General features: G+C 51.5%; 1 protein-coding gene across 1 annotated transcript; it reads right to left on the bottom strand.

The window, feature by feature from the left end:
- Positions 1-509: 509 nt before the first annotated feature.
- CDIP1 (cell death inducing p53 target 1) lies at positions 510-23,321 on the bottom strand. The gene is made up of 5 exons (XM_010949794.3): positions 23,166-23,321; positions 2,292-2,396; positions 2,012-2,167; positions 1,037-1,310; positions 510-916 (listed from the first exon to the last, which is right to left on the bottom strand). Exons 2-5 carry the CDS (start codon positions 2,374-2,376, stop codon positions 805-807), a joined length of 627 nt encoding a protein of 208 aa, XP_010948096.2. The 5' UTR covers positions 2,377-2,396; positions 23,166-23,321; the 3' UTR covers positions 510-804.
- Between the last annotated feature and the right edge of the window lie 2,512 nt (positions 23,322-25,833).

The raw sequence follows: 25,833 nt of genomic DNA, 5'->3' as shown, positions 1-25,833 counted from the left end.
CTCCTAGGCAGCGGTTATGCCCACACACAGCAAGGGCATGGTATATACAGACAGATGGGCTAGGCTCCTGGATATTCCTTCTGGTCCCAGCAAAGCATGGGGTTCACGGACATGTGGCTGGAAAGGGAGCTGGATAGGGGCCAGAGGTGAGTCCCTTCCTGGAAAGCCAGGGCCCAATCCCTTACCCCATGGCCTGCAGGTGTGCAGACTTCCCTACCTTACCCCAGGTGGCTCCTGGGCACTGTTAAAGAGTTCCCGAGAGTTCTGAGGGCCAGGGTCATTCCTTCCGACCATCATACCTGCCTCTAGCACCCCAGAAACAAACCCAGGCCTTATGACCCTGTCCTGCTTGGATCCATCCCCCACTCAGCCCAGCAGATCAGAAACGACTGTGGCTACAGCCTAGGCCCCAGGTCTGGGGAACCAGCCACCGCTCTGGCTGCTTTTGGTCCCAGGGAGACTCAGGACCGAACCCGTACATGGTGCAGAAATGGAGGAAGAGACCCCAGCAGGAAGACTGTGCAAGGAGACACTTTCCCTGCTTATCTTTACACCAAGCAAACCAACACACAAGCTCAGTGCCATCCCCCTGCCACTCACTGACCCTTGGCTTTAAATCCAACAGAATTTTTGCCACAAGAGTCAGATGCTCAGGGAAGGGCAAGGTGAAGAGGACAAGACTTCCAGGGGACAGACTGATGGAACAGCTTCCACCTCCAAGTGGGAGTGGGGAAGCGAGCCACTGAGCGGAGGGAGCAAAGCACGGGGGCCAGACTGACAGCAGGGAGTCCAGTCCCAGCTCCGTTAGCACAGGCGCTTGTACGTGTAGATGTAGGCTTTGCAGCTGGGGCATGTGTGCGTCACATCCTTGAAGTCGTTGATGAGGCAGGGGATCAAGCAGCAGCCCAGATCACACCTGAATCAGAGATGGGGAGAGATGGGCAGGCCTGAAGAGAAGGCGCCAAGGGCCCGGGGCAACTCCAGGGCGGTGGTGGGCAGCCATGGCCCCCTTCCCACAACCGCCTGTACCACCTACCCCATGAAGCAGCAGAAGAAGCCCAGCACGAAGTTCATCAGGCCGATCTCATAGGAGATCTTGGTGGTGATGGCCTGCTGGCAGTGAGGACACACCGTCTGCACCGGCGCACCCTCAAAGATCTCTCCCTGCAGCACTGTCACTGTGGTGGCAGCCCCTGAAGGGACCAGGACCGTGGCTGTGTGGCCCCCAGGGCCAGGGTAGGGCCCTGGCGGGTAGGGCCCTGGCGGGTAGTAGCCCATGGGTGGGTGGGGGCCTGGAGGAGGGTAGAAACCTAGAATGGCACAGAAGACAGAGCAAAGACAGGTCACTAGCTTGCCAATTGCCCCATGTGAGGGGTGAGCACAAAGCCCTAAGGCCCCCAGGACACAGGTGAGGCCTTGGACCAGGCCCTGGGCCAAGGTGACCATCCACATTCTCCCGGCCTTGCTCCCTGCCCCATGGGGACCAAGACAGGGAAGCTACTTGACCCAGCCAGACATGACAGAGAGCTGGGAACAAGGCCCCATCTCTCCTTTCCTCCGCCTAAGCTTGATGCATTGGCTCCCTTGCCTCTGACACTTAGGGGACGGGGCTGTGCGTGAGGACTCTGGCCACAGGAGGGAAAGCCTTTCCGCTCACCAGCCCTTCTCCTCCCCATCAGCATCAAGTCCTGCATGGAGTGCCAGGGACCAGCCTACCTGACCAGGGCCCTTCTCCGGCTTGTGCAGTCTCTCAGAAGAGCTGCTGCGGGAGCAGGCCAGGCCTCTACTATGGACTCAGGTCCCTGGCAGGGAGAGGCCCCACGGCACAGGCAGGGCCCAGGGCACTTCTGGCCACAGCACCTGCACAGTGGTACCCTGTTCTAGGGCACCTTCCCATGTCCCCTGCCCTTACCTTAATTACCCACAAAGACTACTCACCCGCAGCAAAGGCTGGACAATAGCCTAGGTGATGCACTGGGTGCTGGGCTGGGCTGGTTCGTTTCCAACTTACCTGGAGGCATGTAACTGCCATCTGCATTCACATGTGGGGGGATGAAGCCAGGCTGGGGTATTGGGTGACCTGGTGGCTCATAGGGTGGGGGGCCAATGTCTGCAGGGGGCAGCGACATGCCCGGTGGGGGCTGCATCACAGCTGGGGAGGTGCGGCCTGGAGAGAGAGCAGAGAGAGGAAGCTCAGAGGGCTCCAGCCATCAGTGCGAGGGCCGCTCCAGGAGCAGGCTTCCAGCAGCGGGGGAGGGCAAGGGACAGCAGACAAGAGTGCTGAACCCTACCTGGGGTGGGCGGAGCTCCGCTTTTCTCCTCCAGAAGGGGGGCTGTGGGGCCTCCAGGGTAAGGAGGGGGTGGCTCATTTGACATTTTTGCTGCTTCTCCTGGACCTGGAGGAAAAACTCAGATAAGGAACCATGCTCCAGCCCCCCAACTTGCCACTCAGGTACTGGTCTGTGAGGAGGGGCTGCAGCACAAGGTGTGTGGTTGGTCTCAGAGCTGCCCCTGTGAGCCCTGCCCCATAGGTGTCCTCTGCCCTCGGGGCTCAGGTCACCTTTTACTCCCCTCCACATAAATTTCCACATTTGAGATGGGCTGGGACCGATTCCTTCGGGAACACAGACTAGGCTCCCTCTAGGCCCTGAAGATGCCCCACCATCGCCCAGGTAACCCAGCCCAAAGCCACCATCCTCCAACCTCCAGAACTACTAACCCCAGTGGTCATCCACACTTTGTGTGAAAGCCAGAGGGGGACAGAACCCAGTAGCTCAGGAACCTAATCTAGGGTTCCCCACAGGGCAGCTTGGCCACTGGTCCTCTCCTCCCCTCAAACTTAGGGAGCAGCAGGCTGGCTTCCACACCAGGGCACTGTTGCCTGCTTGTGGGAGGGATCTGGGAGACTTTACCTCAAATCCCAGGTACCCAGAGAAGACTGGCAGGCAAGGCTTTTCCACTGCTGGCCTGGGAGGACAGGAGGGCTCTGGGGACCGTGTCAGGGGAGCACAGAAGGCAGCGCCCTCAGAACCGGGGGAGGGCCCACGCACTGGGGCAGGGCTGCACCTGGGCACCTGGCCCCCAGGCAGCCACACTCCCGGCACCACACGTCCATCTGGTCTCTCCCCCAGCTGCCCAGCACCGCGCCATCCTGTGTCCCTACCCACTCCTCACCTCCCCCCTTCTCAGCTTCTCCCCAGAGCAGCCCCCACACCTCGACATGCCCTGCAGGAAGGAATGAGAACCTGGGGCTTCTCCCTACAGCAGCAGTTCTTTGCTTTCATGGGGAGTGGGTGGGGTAAGGAGGAAGGAGCCAGTGTCGGTCAAGTGGAACACTTCCTCATTTCCTTCCCATGGCCCACGAAGCAAGTGCTGCTGGGTGCCGGGTGAGAAGCAGGGAAGCCAGCCACCTTCCTGCCCCTGGGTCTGCATTCTGTCTCCTTTAGGTAGGCACTTCCTTCTGCTGGATTCAGCAGCATAAAAGGATAAGAATTAGTAGCATTTTGAAGTGAAACTCAGTTTTGTTTTTTTTTAACTGAAATAATATTAACTAGAAAGAAAAGCTAGACAATACAAAAGGATATACAGCAAAAACAACTTTCATAGCATAGGTCCCTCCTGGAGCCCACCAGTGTTAAGTTCAGAACCATATGGGGATGAAGGGGCCCAAATAACCCTGCTGGGAAGAGGGAGCCTGTAGTCAGTAGGTTTAAATATTAAATGTAACGAATCAGTGGCAGGGCCAGAGGGACTGAGTCCAAGCAACAAAAGAGAAAAACGGTAAAATCAAGTTCATCAAAATTAAAAACTTGTGCTTCTGAGGACACCACCAAGAAAATGGGAAGACAACCCACAGAATGGAGGAAAATTTTTACAAATCATGTGTCTACTAAAGGACCTGTACCATTTAGAATATATAAAGAACTCTTAGAACGCTAACAAGAGATAACCCAATTTTTAAAAATGGGCAAAAGGATCTGAACAGACATTTCTCTAAAGATAAATAAATGCCCAATATGCACATGAAAAGTGTGCATATCAAAATGCAAATCAAAACCACAACAAGGTACCATTTCCTACTCACTAAGATGGCTAAAATGAAAAGGTCAATAATACGTAATGTAGAGAAATTGGAACCCTCACACACAGCTGAGGGGTATGTGAAATGGTATAGCTGCTCTGGAGATCAGTCTCAGTTCCTCAAAAGGTTAAAACAGACTTACTACATGACCTGGCAATTCCGCTCGTAAGTGTATACCCAAAAGAACTGAAAATTCATGTCCACACAAAAACTTGTACAAGAATGTTCATGGCAGCATTATTCATAATAGCCAAAAAGTGTAAACCACTCAAGTGTCCATCAACTGTGGTTATATCCATACAGTGCAATATTATTCAGCCACAAAAGGGATGAAGTACTGACACAAACCTGGATGAATCTTCAAAACATTATGCTCAGTAAAAGAAGCCAGAAAGAAGCCAGACACAAAGGACCACATGTTGTATGATTCTTTATGTGAAATGTCCAGGACAGGAAATCCATAGAGACAGAAAGCAGATTAGTAGTTTTCAGGGGTCTTGGTGGGGGTGGGCACAGAATGGCGAGCATGGAGTTCCTTTTGGGATGATGGAAATGCAAAACTATGATGATGGTTGCACAGTTCTGTGAATATACTAAAAACCACTGAAATGCATGCTTTAAATGGGGAAATCATATGTTATGTGGATTATTATAGGTCAACAAAACTTACTACTCATATAATTTTCTACAACAAAACTGTCCAATCTCATTACCCCGATGCAGCCGGTCTCTGCACGTCCCTGCCTGTCTATATACAGAGACACCTGTATTTTTATATAGCTGCTGTTGGGACAGTTTAAAATCCTTTTAGCATTGTGTCTCACATATTTCTTCCACCTTGCAAGACCCCATGACCACTGATTTTAATGTTCCCAAAAATGGGCCCGTCAATGTTTACTTGACCAACCCCTATGAAAGCATTCAGAATGCTCCTTGTCACTTTGATGAAAAACTGGAACACCTCTTGCTAATGCTCTTTCCCTTTCCTGGATTATTTCCTTGGGCTAAACTTGCCAGAAGTGAGATTATTAGGTCAAAGGATATGGACATTTTATGCATTTTGTGAAGGAGGGACAATGTGTGATGCTGATTTACAGCACAAACTTTGAACACTACTGTCACCACTGATTTGCAGTGTTAAGATGACACTTGCTTATGTTTATTTCTTTGGTTACTATGAGAACATCTTCCCAAGTGCTTATAAATTATATGTCAGCTCTTATGAATTGTTACTTACTTATAATTATCCTTTGAAGACATAGAGGCCAAGAAAAGACGGGACTTGTCTGCAGTCCCATGGCTGACTAGAGACAGAGCTGAGCCTAGGTGTGACTGGTCCACGCTTCTCCTGCAGGTGACTTCCCACAGTACAGGGTCAGGAACAGGGAACTGCAGTTTCCAGAGCATGTCACAGACCTCTGTCCAGGAGGCACGAGCTGTGCCTGCTGGGCCTGGGGGCCCTCACCCTACCACCGCCAGCCAGCATGGCCAGCCTAGTAGGAGGAAAAGGCAGCTTTCCGCGAGGGGCTTGACTCATGTCTGTGGAAGACTCTGTAATGTGCTGCATCTGTTAGAACACAGGCTGGCACCTGCCACAAACTCCCATCCTACACCCGCTGGGATGCCTCTGGCTTGGCTCAGCAGTGACTCGGCCTGCCCTGGGATGCTCTGAGCAGGCTGGGAAAAGCTGCATTGCCATTGGTGAGATGCTTGAGTACCTTCGAGTTCTAAGAGGGAGGAGCTAGCGTGGGTACTCCCGGCCCATGTCTCTGGAGTATACAGGCACACCCACCTCTAAGGATGCAGGCATGACATCAAAATCGCTGGGTCTATTTCTTAGTCTCTAGAATGCCAAGAGTTCAACTTCTGGAATTCCACCATCATAATGATGGTACGAGCCCTGCACACAGGGCAGAGGCCTCCCCTGGTGTCCACCCAACCCTGAAATGTCCTCTGATGCCTGGAGCGCGCAAAAAGAAGCTGCTGACCACACCACAGCCTGCTCCACCTGCCTCTTCCTTTCCCCTCCCCATCCACACCCATCCTCCAGCCGCCTTCCTGAACTGTAGCAGAGACTTAGGGGCAGCCCCTCCAAAAGGAGAGACAGGTTTCTGAAAAATGGCTTATGAAGATTTCAGGAATTCAAACCCCAGTTCCCCCCATGCCTCCCAATACAAAACCAAATGTGGGGTCCCACAAAACTGCATCGTCTAAGGTATAATTAAAAAAAAATCTCAAGAATGCTATATTTTTTAAAAGTCACATGTCCAAAGGCAAAATAGTTTTCTGATAAAAAGGGGCACTGCTCAAACTAAGCTACAAGTGCAAACGTGGAATCAGATCACAGCCTCAGGCACTGAAGCATCCGCTACAAGAGGCTAAAGGGGTAGCAAGACCCGTGGGTTTGCAGCTCCCAACAGAGAAGAGGGAGGCCTAGGGTCCTGGGAGCTCAATGAAGCCAACGTGCAGCCCCTGAAACCCGAGATGGGGCTCTCAGCCTCCGGCTCAGATCTTGTAGCTACAGGCTGTGAAGAAACAGAGTCGTCTGATAGCCTCCATGAGTCCATCATAAACTGAACCGAGCTCCCAGGTGGCCCAGAGGACATTACACAGCACACCACTTTGTGCCCTCTGGATTTTGTGGATGCGAAGGTACTACCCACTCATAATAAAACACAAATTCTCTCAGAATAGGGCTAGAGATCCAGCTGACCACTGAGCAGCTGGCCAGCCACCAAGGCGCTGAGCCCAGCAGCACCGGGTGTGAGGGAGTGAGAATAGAGCAGCGGCACCCAGGACGTTGGAGCTGACTCCACTCCGCCACCGGCTTCACGCACCCCCTGCTCTGCCAGATTCGAGCATCCACAAGCACGGGGTTGGGGGGTTGTTCTCACTGAGTACGTGAAATGAGAAGGAAAGTTCATAAATGCAGCCTTGAAGTCCTCGTGTAACAGCACTAGCACACCTATCAGGGGCTCGGTGAGGTGTCGCAATAGCCATACCCAATGCAGGCCACGAGGGGGGCGGCGTATTCTAGGAACATGCTTCTCTTCCAAGGCTTCCCGGATTGCAGACGTCATTGCAGAAGGCACTACGGAGTCAGGACCTAGAGAAGTAGCCACCCTACGCCATCGTGAGAATCAAGAAACATCCCCTGGGTGCTTACTGTGGCTGCTGCCCTGGGCTGTGCCCAGACCAAGCATGAGCTCAGTCCTCAGCCAGCGCCTGGGCAGCCCATCAGCGTCTCCATTTTAGAGACATAAGCACCGCTCAGTCACACGCCCAGAGTCACCTGGCCTCACAGTGAGTTTCAGGTGTCTTCATGGATTTCCTCTGAGCCTTAAATTCCTGCTTACCTGTTTTCAGGCAGTTTTGGGGATACTGGGGAATTTCCACGTAGCCCTGGATAAAAGCTCCAGCCTTGAAGACTCCTACTTTAGAAGCCACTGGCCCTTAGAAGCTGGAAGTCTGGGCTGGAACTAAGTAGGATCTGAAAATGTGTGCAGGGAAGAGGGTGGGTTCCTGGGCAGCGCCCCATCATGGGGCCTCAAGGATGGAACTGACAAAGGAGATCAGTGTCCCCTCCACTGCAATTTCAGGCTGAGACCCCGCCGGAGTGGAATGTCCTGACTTTCGCCAGGGCAGGGAAGCAGCATGGGGTGCATGGCTGATGAGTTGAGAAGGTGCCATGGGGACACTGATATGTGCTGTGAGCCCACAGCTTCCCCATGCTGTCCACTGATTCGTAGCACAGGCCTGTTTCCTTGAGGGGATCAGCAAGAAATCCCCTTGAATGGAAAGGGCCATGGCTGCCACAGGGGACAGTGAGGCCCATGGGAGCGAGGGACAGACCAAGGGTCAAGGGGTTGTCCAGCAGAGGGAGGCCCTGCACTGGCTTCTTGTTCCACCAGGGGACAGAACGGGGCCACCTGAGGCCCAGTCTGGCCCCTGCACCCATGACCAAAACAGCCTAGTGCCCACTATGCCCTTATGTAGGAGAAAATTATTTGAGTCACCCTAAAATGAGATGAAGCCCGCCTCCACATCTGGTATCTGTCTTTGGACCCACTGCCTGCTGCAATCTCATTTCATCTTCCCCAGGGCAGCAGACACTGGGGGCTTCTGGGACAGGACACTGGGCCAGGCACTTTCTGCAAAAAGGAAACCCCACAGCTTCCCTCCTGCCATTTGGGCCGGGTCAGTACCCACTGAGGAGCCTGGACCCGCTCGGCGCTCAGTGTGGGTCCATCCCCAGCGTGGAAACTTCTGCTCCTTGATGGCCAGAAGCTCTGCCCTCAGCCATATTGCAGAGGCTAATCAAGCCTCACCAACACAGAGCAGCTCTTGCTTGTCCTCCGGATGAGCTGGGAGGGGCCAGGTGAGAGCTTTCCCAGGTGTGAGGATGAAAACGATGTTCTGAGACACCTGCTCTTGGGTTCTAGGGTACGGGTCGTGAAACCAAGCAAAACTGCCTCACTGCCCCTCTGCCACTCCAAAGCCACCAATCCAGGCCTGTCTGTATCCAACCCAATACTCTATAAACAGCCACCGAGGAAGGTGATGGCTCCGAGGAAAGGACACACAGCTTTCCAATGTAGGGTCAGGACAGCAAGAACTGAGACCCCGCCACCCTCTCCCACTCACAGTGGGAGAAGATTTGTCCCATGTTAGTTGCCAATGGATGAGTAAACAGGGTGAGCATGGAAGAGTGTGGCGCTCTGGAGTCAGCCCTGGCCTTGAATCCTGTGGCTGCGGGCAAGTCACAGACCCTCCCTGAGCCTCGATCTTCAGGGACCTGGGACTGGAACCCCCGCTTCCTGGCCAGGCTGCAGGCAGAGCAGTGATGACAACTGTACCTGGCAGACTCACTGTGCAGCAGAGGGGACATCTGCTGGGGTGATGAAAATGCTCTTGAATTAGACGGGATGACTGCACAACCCTGTGAGCCACTGAACTGCGCACGTTAGAACGGTGGATTGTACGGCACGTGAATTCTCTGTCAAAAAAACAAAGCCCACCCAGGTCTAGATATTTTGGTGTGTGCAGAGTATAAATGAAAGGGATGGGGAAGAAACACCCCAGACCAAGATCGTCCCTCTGGGACTGAAGCTTAGCAGCCATGGTCCAGAGAGGAAAGGATTTCCTTCATTACACTTTTTTTTTTTAAACAACATGAAGGTGTTTGTGTATTATCTGCATAACTAAAAATACAAATTTGAGAATACAATTTTAGGACAGGTCAGTGACAGCTGTGACTTCTGGTGGCAGAGGGAGGAGGGAGGGGGGGTCTCTGCCTCCTGGTGTGCCAATTTCACCTGCTCTCCTCTGCGTTTGCCCACATCCCAGAGAGGAGTTAAAAGCACAAGGCCTCAGGCCCAGGGAAACGCCTCTGGCATTCTGCTCTGCTCCCAGCTATTCATCGTTCCCTGCAGAGACCGCTGCTATCGATCCAGGGCCAGAGCCGGGCCAACTGGCAGCAGCCTAAGGTGGCCCGGGTGGCTCCCTGTGGGAGCTGCGAGGACCTGGGCCCAGGCCAGCAGCAGGCACTCCTCACTGGCTACAGCCACTGCTGCAAACTCGATCCTGCAGCCTAAGCTGTTCCACACGCTGCTGTAGGGGGCCAGTCCTGCCCCCATCTCTTCCGCCCCACACGCAATCTGTTGAGGAAACACACCACACTCTCTCCTGGAGGAAGACTGAGGGCAGGGAGTGGTCTGGAACTAAGACCCATCGGCAGCACGAGCGAGGGTTCCTGGAGGACGGAGGACAGTTGTGGGGACAAGACAGAGGTGAAAGGAGAGGACGGCACCCAGCAGGAAGGCTTTGTGACATCAGTCCCCTGGGGTCTACTAGAGCAGGGGTTCTCGAACTTTTTGCTCTCAGGACCCCTTTACAAAGCTCAATCACTGAGGACTCCATAAAGATTCTGTTTTCGTAATCTATCAATACTTACACCTGATTACAAATCCAAAATGAGGAATTTTTTAAAGTATTAATTTATTTAAAAAAAACCCATTACATGTTAACATAAATAAAATTTTAAAGTAACTACTTTCCAAAAAAAATTTCATGAGATGCCTGGCACTGCTTTACATTTTTGCAAACCCTTCTAATGTCTGGCCTAAGAGAAGACAGCTGGAGTCTCGTATCTGTGTCTCCCTCCAGTCTGCTGTGATGCTTTGGCTGAAGTACAAGACACCCCCCACAGGTAAGCAGTAGGAAAAGGGAGAGGCGTCTGAAGTCTTCTCGGCTGGCTGTGGATATTCTTCAACACAACACCCAGAGTTGACAAGTGGTGGCAGCTTCTTAAAGGTTAGTTGCAACATGGAATCTGAGTCCTTAACAATGAATTTTTCCTTTTCATTAAAAATCACTGGGCTCACTTGTATTTGGAGTGGATCTTTTATACACGTGCAGTTTTGTAACAGCACGCATGGGTCATTCAGAAAATCCTGGTCCGTGTTTAGGAGCTCTGATTATGTAGATCAGGCCAAGTTAACCTATCTCATTATATGATGTGCCTCCCACATTGTTAGTATCATGACAGGTCCCATCAGAAAAGTCTAACTATTGGGAAGGTGTCAAGCTCACGGTAGCAGATACAAGTTTTCCAAAATTCTAACATTTTCATTTGAAACCTCAAATTTTATCATTGGCAACAAACAGAGTAACAATTTTATCACTGGCAACATACATAAAAAGTCGGCTGTCTTCCTTGAATTAGTAGGCTCGCTTTGTTCATTTTCAAGAAAATGTCTGCTAAATCCCCAAGTCTGAATAACCACAGTTTGTGTGTCATTATTTTAAGTAAATATGGGAAAGCTAGTTCAGCTCACAACCCAAACAACTGCACATGTGCTTTCCCTGGAGGCACCCATTATACCTCATGTGTGTCCTCTCACTTCATCACACAAAACATTAAAAAGATGTGTACTCAAGGATCCAGATAATAAAGTTAATAATTTTTACTGCTTTTTCTTAAATGAAACCGGCATGAACACAACCATAAGAATGGCTAGCACAGCTGGGTGCTAGCCTTGGCACCGAGTCCCAGTGTTGCTGCATCACCAATGCGAATGCCAACCCAACGGAAACAGGCAATATAACTAATAATGTCTTAGAGTTGTTATAAACATGCTTCTGACCTTCAGCCCCTGGAAAGTTTCAGGAAGCCTCCAGGACAATGCACATCACTTTTCCAGAGCTGCTGGGCTACAGTAACCCCCAAGCTGGTAAGAGCAGGGTCAGGGCCCTGCAGCCAGAGGGACCGAGAGTCCCAAGACAGAGTGGACTGTTTCCGTGAGTCTCTGAGCTGGCTGTTGTCACCCGATGCCCATCGCCCCCTTCCTCTGAGGCCATGCTTGCTGCAATGGGCAAGGCTTTTAAAGAAAGCCTCAGAGTAGTTCAGACCCAGCTCCACCCCTTTCCAGCTGTGTGACCTCACTGAGCCTCAGTTTCCTCATTCGTAAATAGGGGTAATCATGCCCACCTCTCCCAGTTGGAGCAGTTTTAAAATAAAGAGTGTATGCAAATACCTAGAGCAGTAGCTTGAGGCCTAGCACACAAGAACGCTGAATAAACGGCACCTGCTTTGTTATCATTCATTATGAATAACTTCCAACAGGAAGGAAAACAAAACAGGCACTGATGCCTCTACCCTGACAGCTTCTGCTCCCACACCAGTGAGGACCCTGGTGTGCATGCCCCACAGGACTCGGGGGAAGTGTAATCAAACCCAGCCTGAGTGCACTGGCCCAGCAGTTCGCTGCGGCTCGGCCAAGCTGAGGCCAGCCGCTCCGTGGACCCCAAGACAACTTCTGGAAGGGAAGAGATACTAGTGATCCTCACAAAGGGCCATCTCTCCTGCCAGGCGGCTGCCCGGAACGACACTCTGTCCAGACCCTGTGCGATCACTGAGACCCTGGCGGCGGCAACTGCAGGGCCGAGGTTCTCAGGGCCAGGCCGGGCTGGCCTGCACACTGCCTGCCCAGAGGAGGTCCCCCCACCTCTTCAGCAGCCATGGCACCAGGATGCCAGCTGGCCTCAGAGGGGCTCCTTTGTCCCCAAGAAGCAGGTTCCAGGCATCTGGCCAGAAGGGCTTTGGGCTTTCCCGGGGAAACTGAAAGGCAGCCTTCCGCCTTGCCCACAGCCTCCCATCTGCTGAACCACGGAGGCACCCACTGCTCCGTGAGGGGTGGAGGCCCAGCATGAAAGCTAAATGCCCTGCTGGGTGCCCTGGGTCTCCAGGGGCCTCCCAGAGGACAGGGGAAGGGGAGCACACTCAGCCCCTGCTGGGCGTGCAGGCCCTTCCCAGGAGGCCTGGCCCACACATCCGTCCCCACCCCACCTGCCCACTGTAAGAACTGAGACATGGATATGGATAAGCCATGAAGGACCAGGCAGTGTGAGGTGTCCTTATGACTGGGGCTTATTCACCAGGGATGGCCGGTGACTCCCTGGGCAATGCAATGTACCATCCTGTTCTATGTTCCCAGGGGCAGGCAAAGGCCCTTGAAGGGGGATGGTGCTTCCTCTGGGAATAACAATGGTCAGTTCATGCCGTTCACTGTGTAGCACCAACTCTGTGCTGGGCACAGGCTGGGAAGTGGCCCACACATTGTCCCAGTCAGAGTGAGAGGCTCGGTCCCTGCCCTCCGTAAGTTTACCATGAAGTGGTGGAGACAGGCATTAGATACATACCAAAAAGCACCAAACGTAATGACATATCGTGACCAGTGGTGTACAAGAAAGTCCACTGTGAAAGTACAGAAAGACAGACCCATTCCGGGATCAGGGAACATCTCTCCAGCAAGGTGGTGGGCGAGAGGGGAGGCGGAATCAATGAGACCAGCAGGCAAAAGAGAGAACAGGGACAGTGGCCGGACAATGAGTCACGAGGTCTAAGGAAAGAGGCTGCGCCTGCTGTGTGTGAGCAGACAGCAGCCTGGAGCCTCAGGACTGCTTCAAAGGCACAGCGTGCAGGGCTGCCCTGCACTGCACAGACCTCGGATCCCCACAGAGGACCTGGGCCATTAGGCAGGGTGAGGACCACAGGCCAGGCAGCCCACAGCCCCAGCACAGCAGCACCCCAGCCCCTCTCCTCTGAGCAGTGCCCCACCGCCTCAGCCTTCAGGAACAAAGACACCAGCTTCCTTCCTGGACCAGCAGTAAAATTTGGAGAGTGCCACCGACAGATTGTGTGACCCTGTATAATCTCTCCAGGCCTCGGTTTCCACTTCTGAACCACTATTTTTATTCAGAGCATCAGTGTCTTTGCTAAGATGTTCTCAGCCCTTCTTGTAGTTGTGTCACCAGGTGACTAAGTTCCAGCCAAAGAGTCACAGGCAGAGTGAAGTATGTTCTTATGGGAAGGTGCCAAAAGGGAGCTGCCTTGGCCAGGAGATGGACCCTCATCCCGCCTGCTGGCAGGAACATGGATGCAGCAGCCCCAGCAGCCATGCTTGACCCTGAGCTGACTTTGGGAACAGAAGCTGTGCTAAAGACAACTGAAGGTGCTCAGGCCCCAGATGAACAAGGAGATACCATTCTAGACTGAACTGACCACCTTCCATATCTTCCAGCAAAACAGAAACAAACATGTTTTACTTGGTTACTCTGGGTTTCTTAGTAAATGCAGCCAGATCTAATCTCAATATCAAAGAGAAACGGAAGAGTTGGTTTTCCAGCAATTCTTAAATCCACTGTAGCCACAATCTACTTGTGATTGGTAAATTTCCAGTTAGTTATTAACAAGGAAGAAAAACAAATACCATTAAAAATAAAGTGTTCCTTGGACCCCAGAGTATGTAAACAAGTGGTCATAACCGAAAAGCTCCCATTACGACTTCCCAATGCCTTGGCTTCCTATAGCTCACACTGCCTCCACCAGCGTGGAAATCCTGAATTCGGCCCCTGTTCCACTGTCCTTACCGATGGAGGCAGGACAAGAGAGACAATCCCTCCCTCAGAGAGCATAACTGGTGGCTGTGAACCATTTCTTTATTTTCACACTTGAACACGGGTGTATTTGATGCCTTGGGAATTCCAAACACTTCAAAACAAGCTGAAGACATGGAAAGGACCAGAAAGCGAACTGGTTTTCCCATCTGTCTGCTCTCCTTCCATCCAGCCCGGCACACTCCTCCTTGATGAGTGCCATGGCTGAACACAGCTGATAAATCAGCCTAAGCCGATGGCCCCAAATACTGTCTCCCATGACCTTCCAGGGGAGGCGTGAGCCCTGATGTCACAGGCCAAGCTGGAAGGGCAGAATCCTCACCCACTAGGGCCCAGGCACCAGGTCCCACCCATGAAGTCACAGATGAAGAGCACGCAGCTCAGAGCCTGTCACGTAGTGTTCGACAAACAAATAATTGTTTGGATTACTTGTATTTATGGAGAAGTAAGCAGAGCATGGGAAAATACACAAGAAAACAGACAAGAGAGAACCCACTGGTTGCACTTAATCAGAAGCAAAATCAAAAGGCAGACAGGACTCAAAGAATGGTTGGTTCTAAGCTAACAAGTAGTCAGACTTCTAGGAACTGAGATGAGGACAATAAAAAATGCACAGTTTATATCCTGTTGATTTCCTGTCAAGGCCTTGGCAAACCACTGACTCCCCGTGACAGTGTCAACCGCACACGGGCCACAGCAGAGCGGGCTCACATAACTTTTCTGGAGGGCAATCTCATTACGTGAACATTCTTTTTACCATGTTAATTCCATTTTGAGGCATCTGTCCTAGAAAGAAATGAAGGCATGGGCACAGATTCACATGCAAAAATGTTGATATGTATCAATGTCTTGATGTTCAACCAAAAGGGACCAGTTACCCATCTGGTTAACATATACAATGTAACTATACTCACCCCCTCAAAATAATATAGATCTATTTTTAATTCACACAGAAAGATGGACTTGATAGAGCACCAAGTGAAGAAGGAACAATCCTCAGGTAGACGTGTACATTGACTTGTATGTTACACACCAAATGTTAAGGGTGGTCTTTCCTGGATAGTGAGATTTTGGATTATTTGTTTACATATAAACATACACAGAAACTTTTTACCTCTGTGTAGTTTCTAGTTTTTCTAGAGTGGGCAGCTTCTCTGGTTAGTTCCTTCCTCAAAATACTCATTATAACTGTGTTAAATTTATGTGTACCATCCAGAAAGGTTACCTCTGACTGTAACCTAATTCTGTCTGTAGGGAAAGAAACACTCCAAGGAGCAAAGCTGAGGACCAGGCTGCTTCTCTCTCATGAGTTGGTGCGGCCTTTACCTCAGCCTTGTAGGAATTTGGTGGCATGGGTCAGTTCTCCATACCAAATCACCTCCCAGAGCTTCAGTAAAATTGAGGGTCTAGACCTGTGAATTTGGAACATCAGGGCCCTCCAAGGTATTCTGGCCTTGGAGATCCTGCCTGGAGAGCCAGCAGGAGGTCACCTGGCAGAGGAGGGCACGTGAGAAAATCCCAACAGACACATGACAAAACAGACTGATGGTGTTACAGGGCTGGCTCGAGGCCACTAGCTGGAGCCAGCGCTGGGAGCACAGATCTCCTCCCACCCTCTGAGCTGCCTCCCAGGCAGGACAGGGCTCAGGAGCTTGGTTTCTGCATGTTCTACTGTTGGCACAGAAGAAGGAAGTACAGACAAGAAGGGGACGAGGAGAAAGGAAGAAAACAGATGCAGCTGCAACCACGAGTGAATAAACAAGCCATCTGCACCTGCTGGGCAGGCAGGGCTGGGTAACCAAGAGGCTGACTAATTTTAGAAATGTGATGAGCCTAAAGAACCATCACTTAGGCAGTCAAAGAAAAAGTCCTTACCTCTGCTTTCAATGAGCTGACACAAAACGGATAGTATTTGGATTGACTCTGTTTTAATCAGTTACCTGAGATCATGACATACCGTTCTGATCCAGGAAAAAAGCAAGAGGCCCATAAGTGCAGTCAAGCCACATGGCCACTATAAGGTCCCATCCAGCTGTAAGAGTCTTAGTTTGAACACAAATGCCTGCTGGCCTCGCTGGCCCAGGAAAAGAGCTCAGCCTGCAGCCAGGCCTTGCCCAAGTCCCCCCTTTCTGGGGGTAGGGAGCCTCTATGCTCCCAGGGGAACAGCTCTGCCTTTCTGCCATGTATGCTGAGTTCCCCTATGTTTCACCTCATCCTCCCTCAGAACTGCGAGAGGGTGGCTCTGCGTCATCTAAGTCCCTCATATTATAGGCAGTCTCCTGATTCTTTTACACTAAGTACTGCTGGGTGAAGAACATTAGTTGCAGTCAGCCCACTGTGGCATGCTTCTAGAGGTCACCTGGAAGGAATCAGTGAAAAGAAAAAAGCCAAATACCAGCAGACACGTAGCAGACTAGTCATTTTTCCTGGAGTGAGACCTCACCCCAGCTGCAATGGCTGGATTTTGCCGTAAACACCCTTTTAAAGGACACACAGTAAGAAGCCGTGTTACAGGACTAATGAAAAAACCCAAGAACACAGAACAGTCCAGGGACACACTCTCCAGTGGAAACATCCTTGTAGCAAGGGGCGCTCAGAAGACCCGCAATGACGGTCAAAAGGACCATGACAGGGACACGATGTCCACAAAGGAGATAGGAAGAGAGGGAAAAGTGCTCTGGGAAATGTGAGTGGGGAACTAATCTAATGAGCGTTTGAAACTATCTTCCATGAAATTTAACTGAATTCGTATCACTTGAAACGGATATCTGACCTGAGAGCTGACTCATGCCAGCTGGGACAGGAGAATTATTTTGGATCTTCTCTTTGAGGAAATGGGGGCTCATGTTATATCTGGGGTCGTCTTACTTCTGGTCATGTGTGTATTTATTTCTCTATGAATCACACATCTAGAGACTACCTTTCAGGCCAGAAGTGTCTTTAGGGAGCACAAAGCCCATGGTGCCACAGTGTCAGCTGACACACATCTGGCCTTCAAACGTTACTAAACACCCACGAAGGCAGGCCCGGGTGCAGCGCCAGTGGTAAGGGAGGGCAAGATGGCAGTGCCTGCCCCCGGCTGCTCCCTAACTGGGAGCCCGGCCCTGCTGCTCAGAGAAGAGCTGTGACTTGGGCCAGCGCTTCTCCTACGGTGCCCAGCTCAGCCCTGTTTCTTCTCACATTCTCCAAAATGTTTCTCAAAATTTATTAGAGCAGGGTCTTCAACCCCCAACAGAGTGCTTCACATGGTGGAATTCCATTGTGTGAGTTTACGTGGATTTCACTGCTCAAAACAAAAAAAGAGAAATGAGTGAACTGAGCTGATGCGTCCCTGCTTTTCTCCTGGTGTGGGCGGGGCTTGGGAGGGGACAGAACCAGGGTTCCTCCGTGCCTCCCCTAGTGTCTGCACTCCCAGCTCTCAGGCAGCTCGAGGTCTTCACTGAGCATCAGGACCATGAGGTCTCTGCTCCACCAGCTACTTCAGACCCCAACCACTGGGGAATTCAACACTGTGTTCAAATCTGTATTCCCCATCCTAGGGAGAAACAGAGCACACAATGACCATGGTCCCTACACCTGGGGACCTGGGGACTTTACCAGCCGTGAGAAAAATGGGACAGCTGAAACACAGACCCAGTACATGATTTTATTCAACACATAAATACCTAGCACACACTACGTATCAGGCACTTCCTTGCACTTCCTTAGGCCCTAAAGATGTGGGAAACAGCCGTTTTAATGTCACATTCTAGTGGGGGAGGGGCTGTACAACACAGAAACTGGTAAAATACTAGAACATTAGACAGTGATGCAGGCCACGGAGGAGCAAGGAGCAGGGGAGGGAGGGCTGTGGAGCTGCAATTCTAAGCAGAAAAGACTTCTCTGAGCAGGAAACATTCAGGCAAAGACAGGATGGAGGTGAGGAGAGTGACATGTACACAGCTGTGGAAAGTTCCAGGCAAAGAGAGGTTACGTGCCCACATGGCCCGCAGCCAGGCAGGTGGCTGGGGCAGAGTAGGCGCCAGGACCGCGAGGAGCTGAGGGCAGAGAGGCGGGGCGGTGTGTGGAGACTGGCCAGGCCCTCTGACCACTGAAGGACGTCCACTTTCATGCCAAGAGAGATGGAGAGCTTCCTGCACTATGCCTGGCATGCTAACTAATATGGCTCCCCAAGAGTCCTGACATCCACAGGTGGCTACTGGAGGTGGGGAACCCTACAGTACGTGGCCCCCACCTCCAGCACGCACAGGTGCTTTTTGGCCAGTTTGACTGGGACCGTAGAGAAATGGGTCACGGTGTGGTCCACACACTCCCCAGGCAAAGCAGGTAGACTTGTAATCCGAGCTTACCTACACCTGGACAGGAACTGAGGCCTGAGCCTTGGGCAGTACAGAATGCCCCAGAGTCCCAGAGCTGAAAGTGAGCAACACAGAATTCTTCTAGTTCTAGGACTGGCCAGTTTTATTCAGCAGAGCCATCACTATCCAAGTTTGTTTGTTTATTCTTTCTTTCAAGTAACAATCTGTTGTGAAAAAACTTAAGATTCCTGGCTCCTTAATTCAGCCAACATTTCACAGGCCCAGGTCACTCTTCTCCCTGGTCCCCGCCTGCAGGGAGCTGCAGATCCAGCCAGGAAGCCAGCTAACACTTGAGAAAAACTTACAAAAGATACTCAGCAAAACTCAAATGAGAATCGTGAGAGCAGGTGCTCCAGGTTGAGAGAAGTGGCTGTCTGTGGGTGGGGGTGACAGGAAGGCTTTAGGGACCAGGTGAGCCCTAGGAAGGCCCCCCAAGGAGGCAGGCAGAGGTTCCAAGACTGGAGCAACAGAGTCACTAAGAGCGAGGGGGAAATAATTCTGGTCAAGGGTCCAGCCAGCAGCTCTGGGAGGACAGGGATGGTGTTTGGAGCCAGTCTCTCCACAGCCCCAGGCAGCACATCAAACGTCAGGCGACCAGGTGGATGGTAACATAGCTCAGCGGATACTCCCCAGCCCACAGGCCCTGCTTCAGTTAGCAGAACCCTGGTTACCAAGACGGATGTCTAAGAGGTGTTCCAGATTTGTCTCTGCCCCTTAAACCCTGACCTGTCAGCAAGCCTGGCTAATGCCATGGTTCAAAAGCTCTCAGATCCACTATCTCACCTACTGGTCAAGATTTAAGGGGAAAAGTCTGGACTTGGCCCCATGTTCCAGCTCTCTCTACCACACTCCACACCAGCCACCCTAGACTGTAACTCTCCCTTTTCCAAATAAATCAAACCTGGTCACCATCAAAGAACCTTTCCACAGACCCTTCCCTCGGCTTCCAAACCCTCTTTCCAGCAAACCAGAGCCTTTCCTGTAATTCCTGGCAGAAGAATCCTTTGTCCCTTACCCGTCTCCCCACTGGAGAATACTGGCCTCTCCCACTCCTGTCCCTAGGTCCCTGCTCAGTCCTGGGCTCAGACCCCAAGCAAGTGCCCACCATCCGACGCCACGGCGCCAGAACACAGCACCAGCCGAGATGGAGCACACTGGCTCCTGGATGAGAGGGCCAAAAACCCAGATGGGAAAAAGGCCCTTTCTTGAGTCACTGTCAGCTCAATGGAGCGGTGTTCACAAGGGGGCCAGGGGAGCCCCCACTTCCCTCAGCCTCCTCCCCTTCGGCCCTCATTGTCTCAGGGCTCTGCATTATCTAGCAACCTTGGGCAAGTCACTTGGTACTCTGGCTGCTTCCTCAGCCGGGAGACACGTGCCCAAGCTCTCCCTGCAGAGCTCACACCGCCTGCAATGACAAAACACAGCTGAAAGCTCAGCTGGGGGGTACACAGCTCACACAAAGGGCACACCCCGCAAATGGGATTTCATTCCCTACCGCTTCCCCAATCTGTAAGGCTACTGCTCTTAATGTTAATGAGAACTATGACAACATTTCATTTCTTCCTCCACCTTCCCTGGCCTCTGTTTCTCCTTGAAGGAAAAACACCCAGACACTAGACCAGATCTGAATTCAGGCTGCAACAATACTTACTGAACACATTATATCCAGCATGTTCACAGTTTTTACTGGACCCTCATGACACCTCCTGTGGTAACAATCAGTGGTGCTGGATCGCCCAGTGGACAGACCACACACAGTACCCAGAGTCCAGGAGCACTAAAAAGGTGATGAGAAATGTTTTCCGGGAAAATGATCCAACACCACCAAAAACACATCACAAACACTTTCGTGGAAAGAATCAGAACGTCACTGGACTCCCCACCCTGCACGGCATGGTTTAGACTGCCTCTAACAGCAGGGGACTAGTCTTTTCAGCACTTACAGCAGACACAGGTCCTCATCCGGCCTGGGTGCTGCTCTTCGCTTATCAGAGATGTAGCAAGTGAGGCTGTGGGAGGGCAAATGCCTTGTCACACAGCTCAGAAGTGACAGAAAGACCTCCAGTGTGGTCTATGGAGTTTAGACAGTACTGGTCCCAGAACCCCAGTGTTGTCACCAGAGCCTGATGACTCAGAGGAGAGGCCATGGGTCCACAGGCTCAGAGCCAACAAGACCTGCATCTCCTTGGGTGGGTGGCCCTTTCAGGAGGAGAGGCTCTGCCTGCCACAGGTCCCAGGCCAGGCAACCCCTGGCCTCTGCAGCACTAAGTTTCACTGCAGCCCCTACCACCTCCAGGGGAGATGTGTCTGGAAGAGTCCTGACCATGCAAAGACAGAAGGTCTTTGTGGGATCCTAGAAACCAGCACATTTCCATTCCGTGCACTTGACTTCCAAGTCCCTCTTTGAGGGCACAATAAGCCTCATGTCACCACTGCCAGCCTGGCTCTCCTCCCCACTAAGGGCCACGTTCTCTGCAGAGCTCACAATGCATGCTGCCTTCTCAATGGCACTGGCACAACTGCCTTCCTCCACATCTAAGATGCCACGACTTTTAACTGCCACACTTCCCTGATTTGTCCAAGATGAATAAAAATATGTCCACGCCCCTTGAATAGTGTTTCTGAAAACGGAGACAAATTTTCACAGAACCTGTCACTTCTCTCCCTCTGAGACTACTGAACAGGGTTAAGGTTGGTGTCTGTGGCTACGGAACAAAGCTCCTGGGACCAAGGGACTCAGAGCTTGTTAACTGGGCTACACAGCCCTGTGCCCCTGGAGCTCTAGAAAACACACCGAACCAGTAGGTTCAAACGGGCAAGCAGAACGTGTAAAGAGGAGAAACGGCATACAAACTTGACGACTTACATCAATTCCTGCCAACGATCTGCTGGGGCAACCTGGCCATCGGGGCACATTCCATTAGCTCCCCCTCAAAACAACCCTGCTCTTTGAAGTATTACCCTACATCACGCAGTCCATGTTTTTGCTCTTAGGGTGGTTCTAGAACCATGGCCTGCTGTTTTCAAATCTTTATAAGAGCACATGTAAAGCTCTTTCTTGGTTCCAGAGGCCCATCCTATGGAGAAACCTCCAAACGCCTGAGCTTCTCAGGGATGGGAGACAGAGAGAATGACTTTTCAAATAACCAGGCTTCTGCTAGTTAAAAAACAGTAAGAATTCTAAGACTTGACTTAATTATATGCACATTTAGCTGTTTGGGAGGGAAATGGACATGTCTACAATTAACTGACATAACAACAAACAAAAACATAAGATGGACTGCTGAATGGTTAGACTTGTGATAAAGTACAATAAAATGCTAGACATTCTAGATGGTGTTCTATGTGTGTTTGCTGTAAAATTTCTTCAACTTTTCTGTATGTTTGAAATTCTTCATAATTAAACGTCAAGCAAAGGGCAAGGCAGAGCTGGCATACCTCTCCCCACCCAACTCTTAAGTCAGCCGAGAGGAAGAAACAAAAGACAGAGAGATGTCACACTTGCCAAGCACTGTCTTGCCCAGGAGCCCACAGAACACATACAAAACTGGTATAAATGCTATGCCCCGGGTCCTCCACTCTCCTCACTCTAAGACAAAGGTTCTCAACCCCAAATGTGCCTGAGAACCACCTGGGGAACTTATTAAACAGGGTCTTGGGGCACATCCCATAACTGCAACATCTGAAGCTCTAGGGGTGGGTCCCCAGAATCTGCCCTTTTAACGAGGGCCCCGGTGACTCCGATGCAGGGGATCTTAGGCCCACCCTGGAGAAACCTACAGTCGCTTGCTCCTTACCTGACACCTGTTGAGAGGTCTCCTGGGAACATTTAGAGGAAAATAGAACCACACATACTCTCAAACAAGTCAAGTGCCCAAACCTGGGCTCGCAAGACCCCGTGGGTTCAACCACACCAAGGTCCTCGAAGGCATGAGACGGGGCCCAAAGCCAGGCCAGGTCACTGCCTCCATACCTGGAGCCGGCGGCGCAGATTAACAGATGCACGCGAGCCGGGATGGGCGGGGGAGGGAGAGCCGCGCGGGGCCCCTCGGGCCTGCCAAGGTCATCAAGGAGCTCAGCATGGGCTTCGTGATCGCCGGGACCCTCCTCCCGACCCCTTCTCCTTGAGGAAACAGCCCCCTTGGAAAACCGGGGATGCTATTCCCCCAACGTTCCCTGCAGAGGCTGTGGAAAGTGTGACAAGTGGGACCCGAGGAGCCGGCAGCCCCCGGGGCACCAAGCCCGGCGCCCGCCTGGGCCTGGCTTGCTGTCACCGCAGCCCCGCGGGTGGCCGGCCAACCCAGCGACCGTACGACGTCAAAACCCCAAGGGCAGCTCTGGATCGCATCAGTGTCCTGGGAGGAGGCGACCGGCCCGCTGCGCCGCCGCCGGGGTCCCTTTACCTCGTGAGGCCGGGCGCCCCAGGCCGAGCGAACACCAACACAGCCGGGGTCCAGACGCTCGGAGGACAGGAGACCCTCAGCCCCGCGGGGCTTTGCGTGCACACCGCCCCCCGCGACCACCCAAAGGCCTCTGGGAGACGTAGTCCGTCTGGGCGCCCGCGACGCGCTCTGCGGGCCAGCGAGACCACAGTACCCGGCGTGCACCGCGAGGCGCCACGGGCGGGGGCGGGGAGGGGGCTTCGCGGTCCGAGGTCGTCCCCCTCCCCCCCGAGGCCCGCGAACGCCCAGCCCTGCTCCGGGGTTTTGGGTAGGGTGGCTGGGGGTTCCGTCCGCGGGAAGCCGTCTCGAATGGCCGAGGCGACTCACCGTCCCCGCGGCACCTGCGGCCGCAGTAGCAAGAACGGCCTCCTCTGCAGCTCGCAGTCGCGCGTCTGTCAGAAGGAGCCGAGTAGGCTTTCGAGCAGGGCCGAGGCCTGTGGCGTCACGGCGACGGGCAGGGCCGTGAGGTCCGCGCCGGGGCGGGGACTCGAGGCGGCACGTGACGAGCCCCGGTGACGTCAGGGGCGCAGAAGCGCTTCGGGCCCGACGAGGCACGTGGGAGGGCCCGGGGTTTCTTTGTCGCGTGCGGAAGCGGCTGGAAGATAAGGGGAGGCCCTGTGAAGCCCTCCCTCAGGGCCCGCCAGCACCGCGGCCTCCACTCCTTCCATCCTTCCGGGCGCGTTTGTTCGGTTACTCCACAGACCTTTATGGAATTTAGGTGCTGTGTGTTATGCAGACAGACCCAGATGGGAAAGATTTTAATTGCCTGATGTGGAGGTTACAAGCGGAGTTAAATAAGACAACATTCTGTTTTCTCCTTTCAGCCCTCATGCTGTTAACAGGTGTCGTTGGGTATTTTTAATGCCATTGTTTTTGGCATTGGTGTGCTTTAGTTGGTTTTGCTGTTTAAAATGGCCCTCAGACATAATTCTGAAGCTCTGTCCAGTGTTCTTGAGCGCAGGAAGGGTGCGATGTGCCTTATAGAGACGATACCTGTGTAGATAAACTGTGCAGGCGTGAGTTACAGTGTTATTGGCCTTGAGTTCACTGTTATTGAACCAAGGATATATATTAAACAAGGCGTTTTAAAATACAAACACTCAAAACATGGTTATGTATCAATCATTTGTGATCAGTGGCTGACAGGAGCCTTAACCTGCATTTCCCCTAGGAGCAGCAGTTGAGGGTATTCACACCAATTCAGTGTTTTCAGTGACTTTATAGAATATAACTACCACTTACAATGAGAGTCAACTGTATATGATTCAACTGACATTTTAAAGAATCATTCTGATTGCTGTGTGGAGCATGGTTTAGATCAGGAGAAGCAATTTGGAAGCTGGGAGACCAGAACATATGCAATTTTAAAGTTTCTACTAATCATGTTAAAAAGGTAAAAAGAAAACAGATGAGATTAATTTTAGTAATTAACCCAATATATGCAGAGTATTATTGTTCCAATATTTAATCAATGTAAAAAATCATCAGTGAGATTTTTTATGTTCTTATTTTTACCACACCAAGTCTTTGAAATCCAGTGTGCACTTTATCCTTATAGGACATCTCAATTTGGACTGGCTACATCTCCCAGGCTCAGTAGCCACATGCGACTTGTGGCTACTGTATTGGACAGTGCAGATATGGAACATTCATTCATTTACTCATTCAACCAAGCAAGATCCTATTCTAGGCCTGGAAATATACAGAATGGAATAAAGCCCAATCTCTGTTCTCAAAATGCACACAGTCCAGCTAGAGAGACTAATAGAATAGATTGTGTTGCAGACTGTAAAACAAAGCACTTTAAGAGGTCAGGGATGGAGCACCCAGACAAGGAGAGCTTTGGAGAGGAGATAGACATTGACATTGGGACTTGAAGGATGTGTAGGAGGTCCCCACGTGAAAGAAGTGGGGAAGAGTACTCCAAGCTGAGAGAACTGCTAATGCAAAGTCCCAGAATGACAGTGTCTCTGGGGAAATCCAAGCAGTTCTTTGTGGCTGGATTGTAGAGTATGAAATGGGAGGGTGCTGCATGAAGAAAAATGGGGGTTTTATAGACCAGTCTGTGGAATGTAGAACTTGTCCTGTTCAATAGTGATGGAGAATGGTGAGGATTTTAAGCTGAGCGATGTGACCGGATCTGTACTTGAGACAGATCATTCCAGCAGTGTGGAAGGACTGGAAATTGGAGGCAGGAGGTCCCATTATGAAGGAAAGGGGCTCTAGGATGAATCCAGAGGAAAGACCTGTGGAGACTGAGAAGGGTCAGAGAGGAGGGAGGGCAAAGGGTGGTCCAGAGTGTCCCATGCAGTAGTACAGGACAGACAAGCCTTAACATGCCAGAGGCTGGGTGGAGATCTGATGACCCTTCAAAGACCACCAAATGGCAGAGGATTTGAGCGCCAGTGAGAGCCTAAAATTTAGTAAGATGGAACTGGGTTCAAGTTTTGGACCGTACTACTGTGTGGCCTTGTTCAAAGTACTCAATTTTCTAACCACAAATGGGATTAAATATAATACCAGCTTCATAGAGCTATTGTGAGGACGGACTGGCTCACTGTGGTCAGGTCACTTTGCCTGGTTCTTGGCATTCAAGACAAATGGTGTGTTACTATTTGCTATCCTTTCAGTGCCCTGGGCCTCAGTTCCCTCACTAAAATTGAACTGCCATCTCTCACTTGCTCCAAGGAATCAAGGAATAAACGCGATGATTGAATTGTATTTTTGCACTAAAAACTAAAGGCAAATGTTTGTCAAAAGAATAAACATAGGGTCACTAACAATTCTGCTCATAAGAAAATGCCCAGGAGAAATGAATACATATGTCCACACAAAAACCATACACAAATATCCATAGCACTTATTCATACTCGTAGCATGAATATTCACATTTACCATAGCCAAAAAAAAAAATGGAAACAACCCAACAGCTAATAAATAATCAACAAAATGTGGTCTGTCCATACAATGGGATGTTATTCGGCCATTAAAAAGA

The sequence above is a fragment of the Camelus bactrianus genome, chromosome 18, assembly GCF_048773025.1.
Source record: "Camelus bactrianus isolate YW-2024 breed Bactrian camel chromosome 18, ASM4877302v1, whole genome shotgun sequence".
NCBI lineage: Eukaryota > Metazoa > Chordata > Mammalia > Artiodactyla > Camelidae > Camelus > Camelus bactrianus.
Note: the sequence above shows the minus strand (reverse complement) of the source record. Positions and strands in the feature narration are given on the sequence as shown.

Excerpts from the sequence above, each read along its gene's own strand:
- CDIP1 (XM_010949794.3), bottom strand. The coding sequence starts at position 2,376 with ATGTCAAATGAGCCACCCCCTCCTTACCCTGGAGGCCCCACAGCCCCC. Across the intron at positions 1,311-2,011 it reads TGGCAGTTACATGCCTCCAG|GTTTCTACCCTCCTCCAGGC; the intron begins GTAAGTTGGAAA and ends GTGCCATTCTAG. Across the intron at positions 917-1,036 it reads TTCTTCTGCTGCTTCATGGG|GTGTGATCTGGGCTGCTGCT; the intron begins GTAGGTGGTACA and ends TCTCTGATTCAG.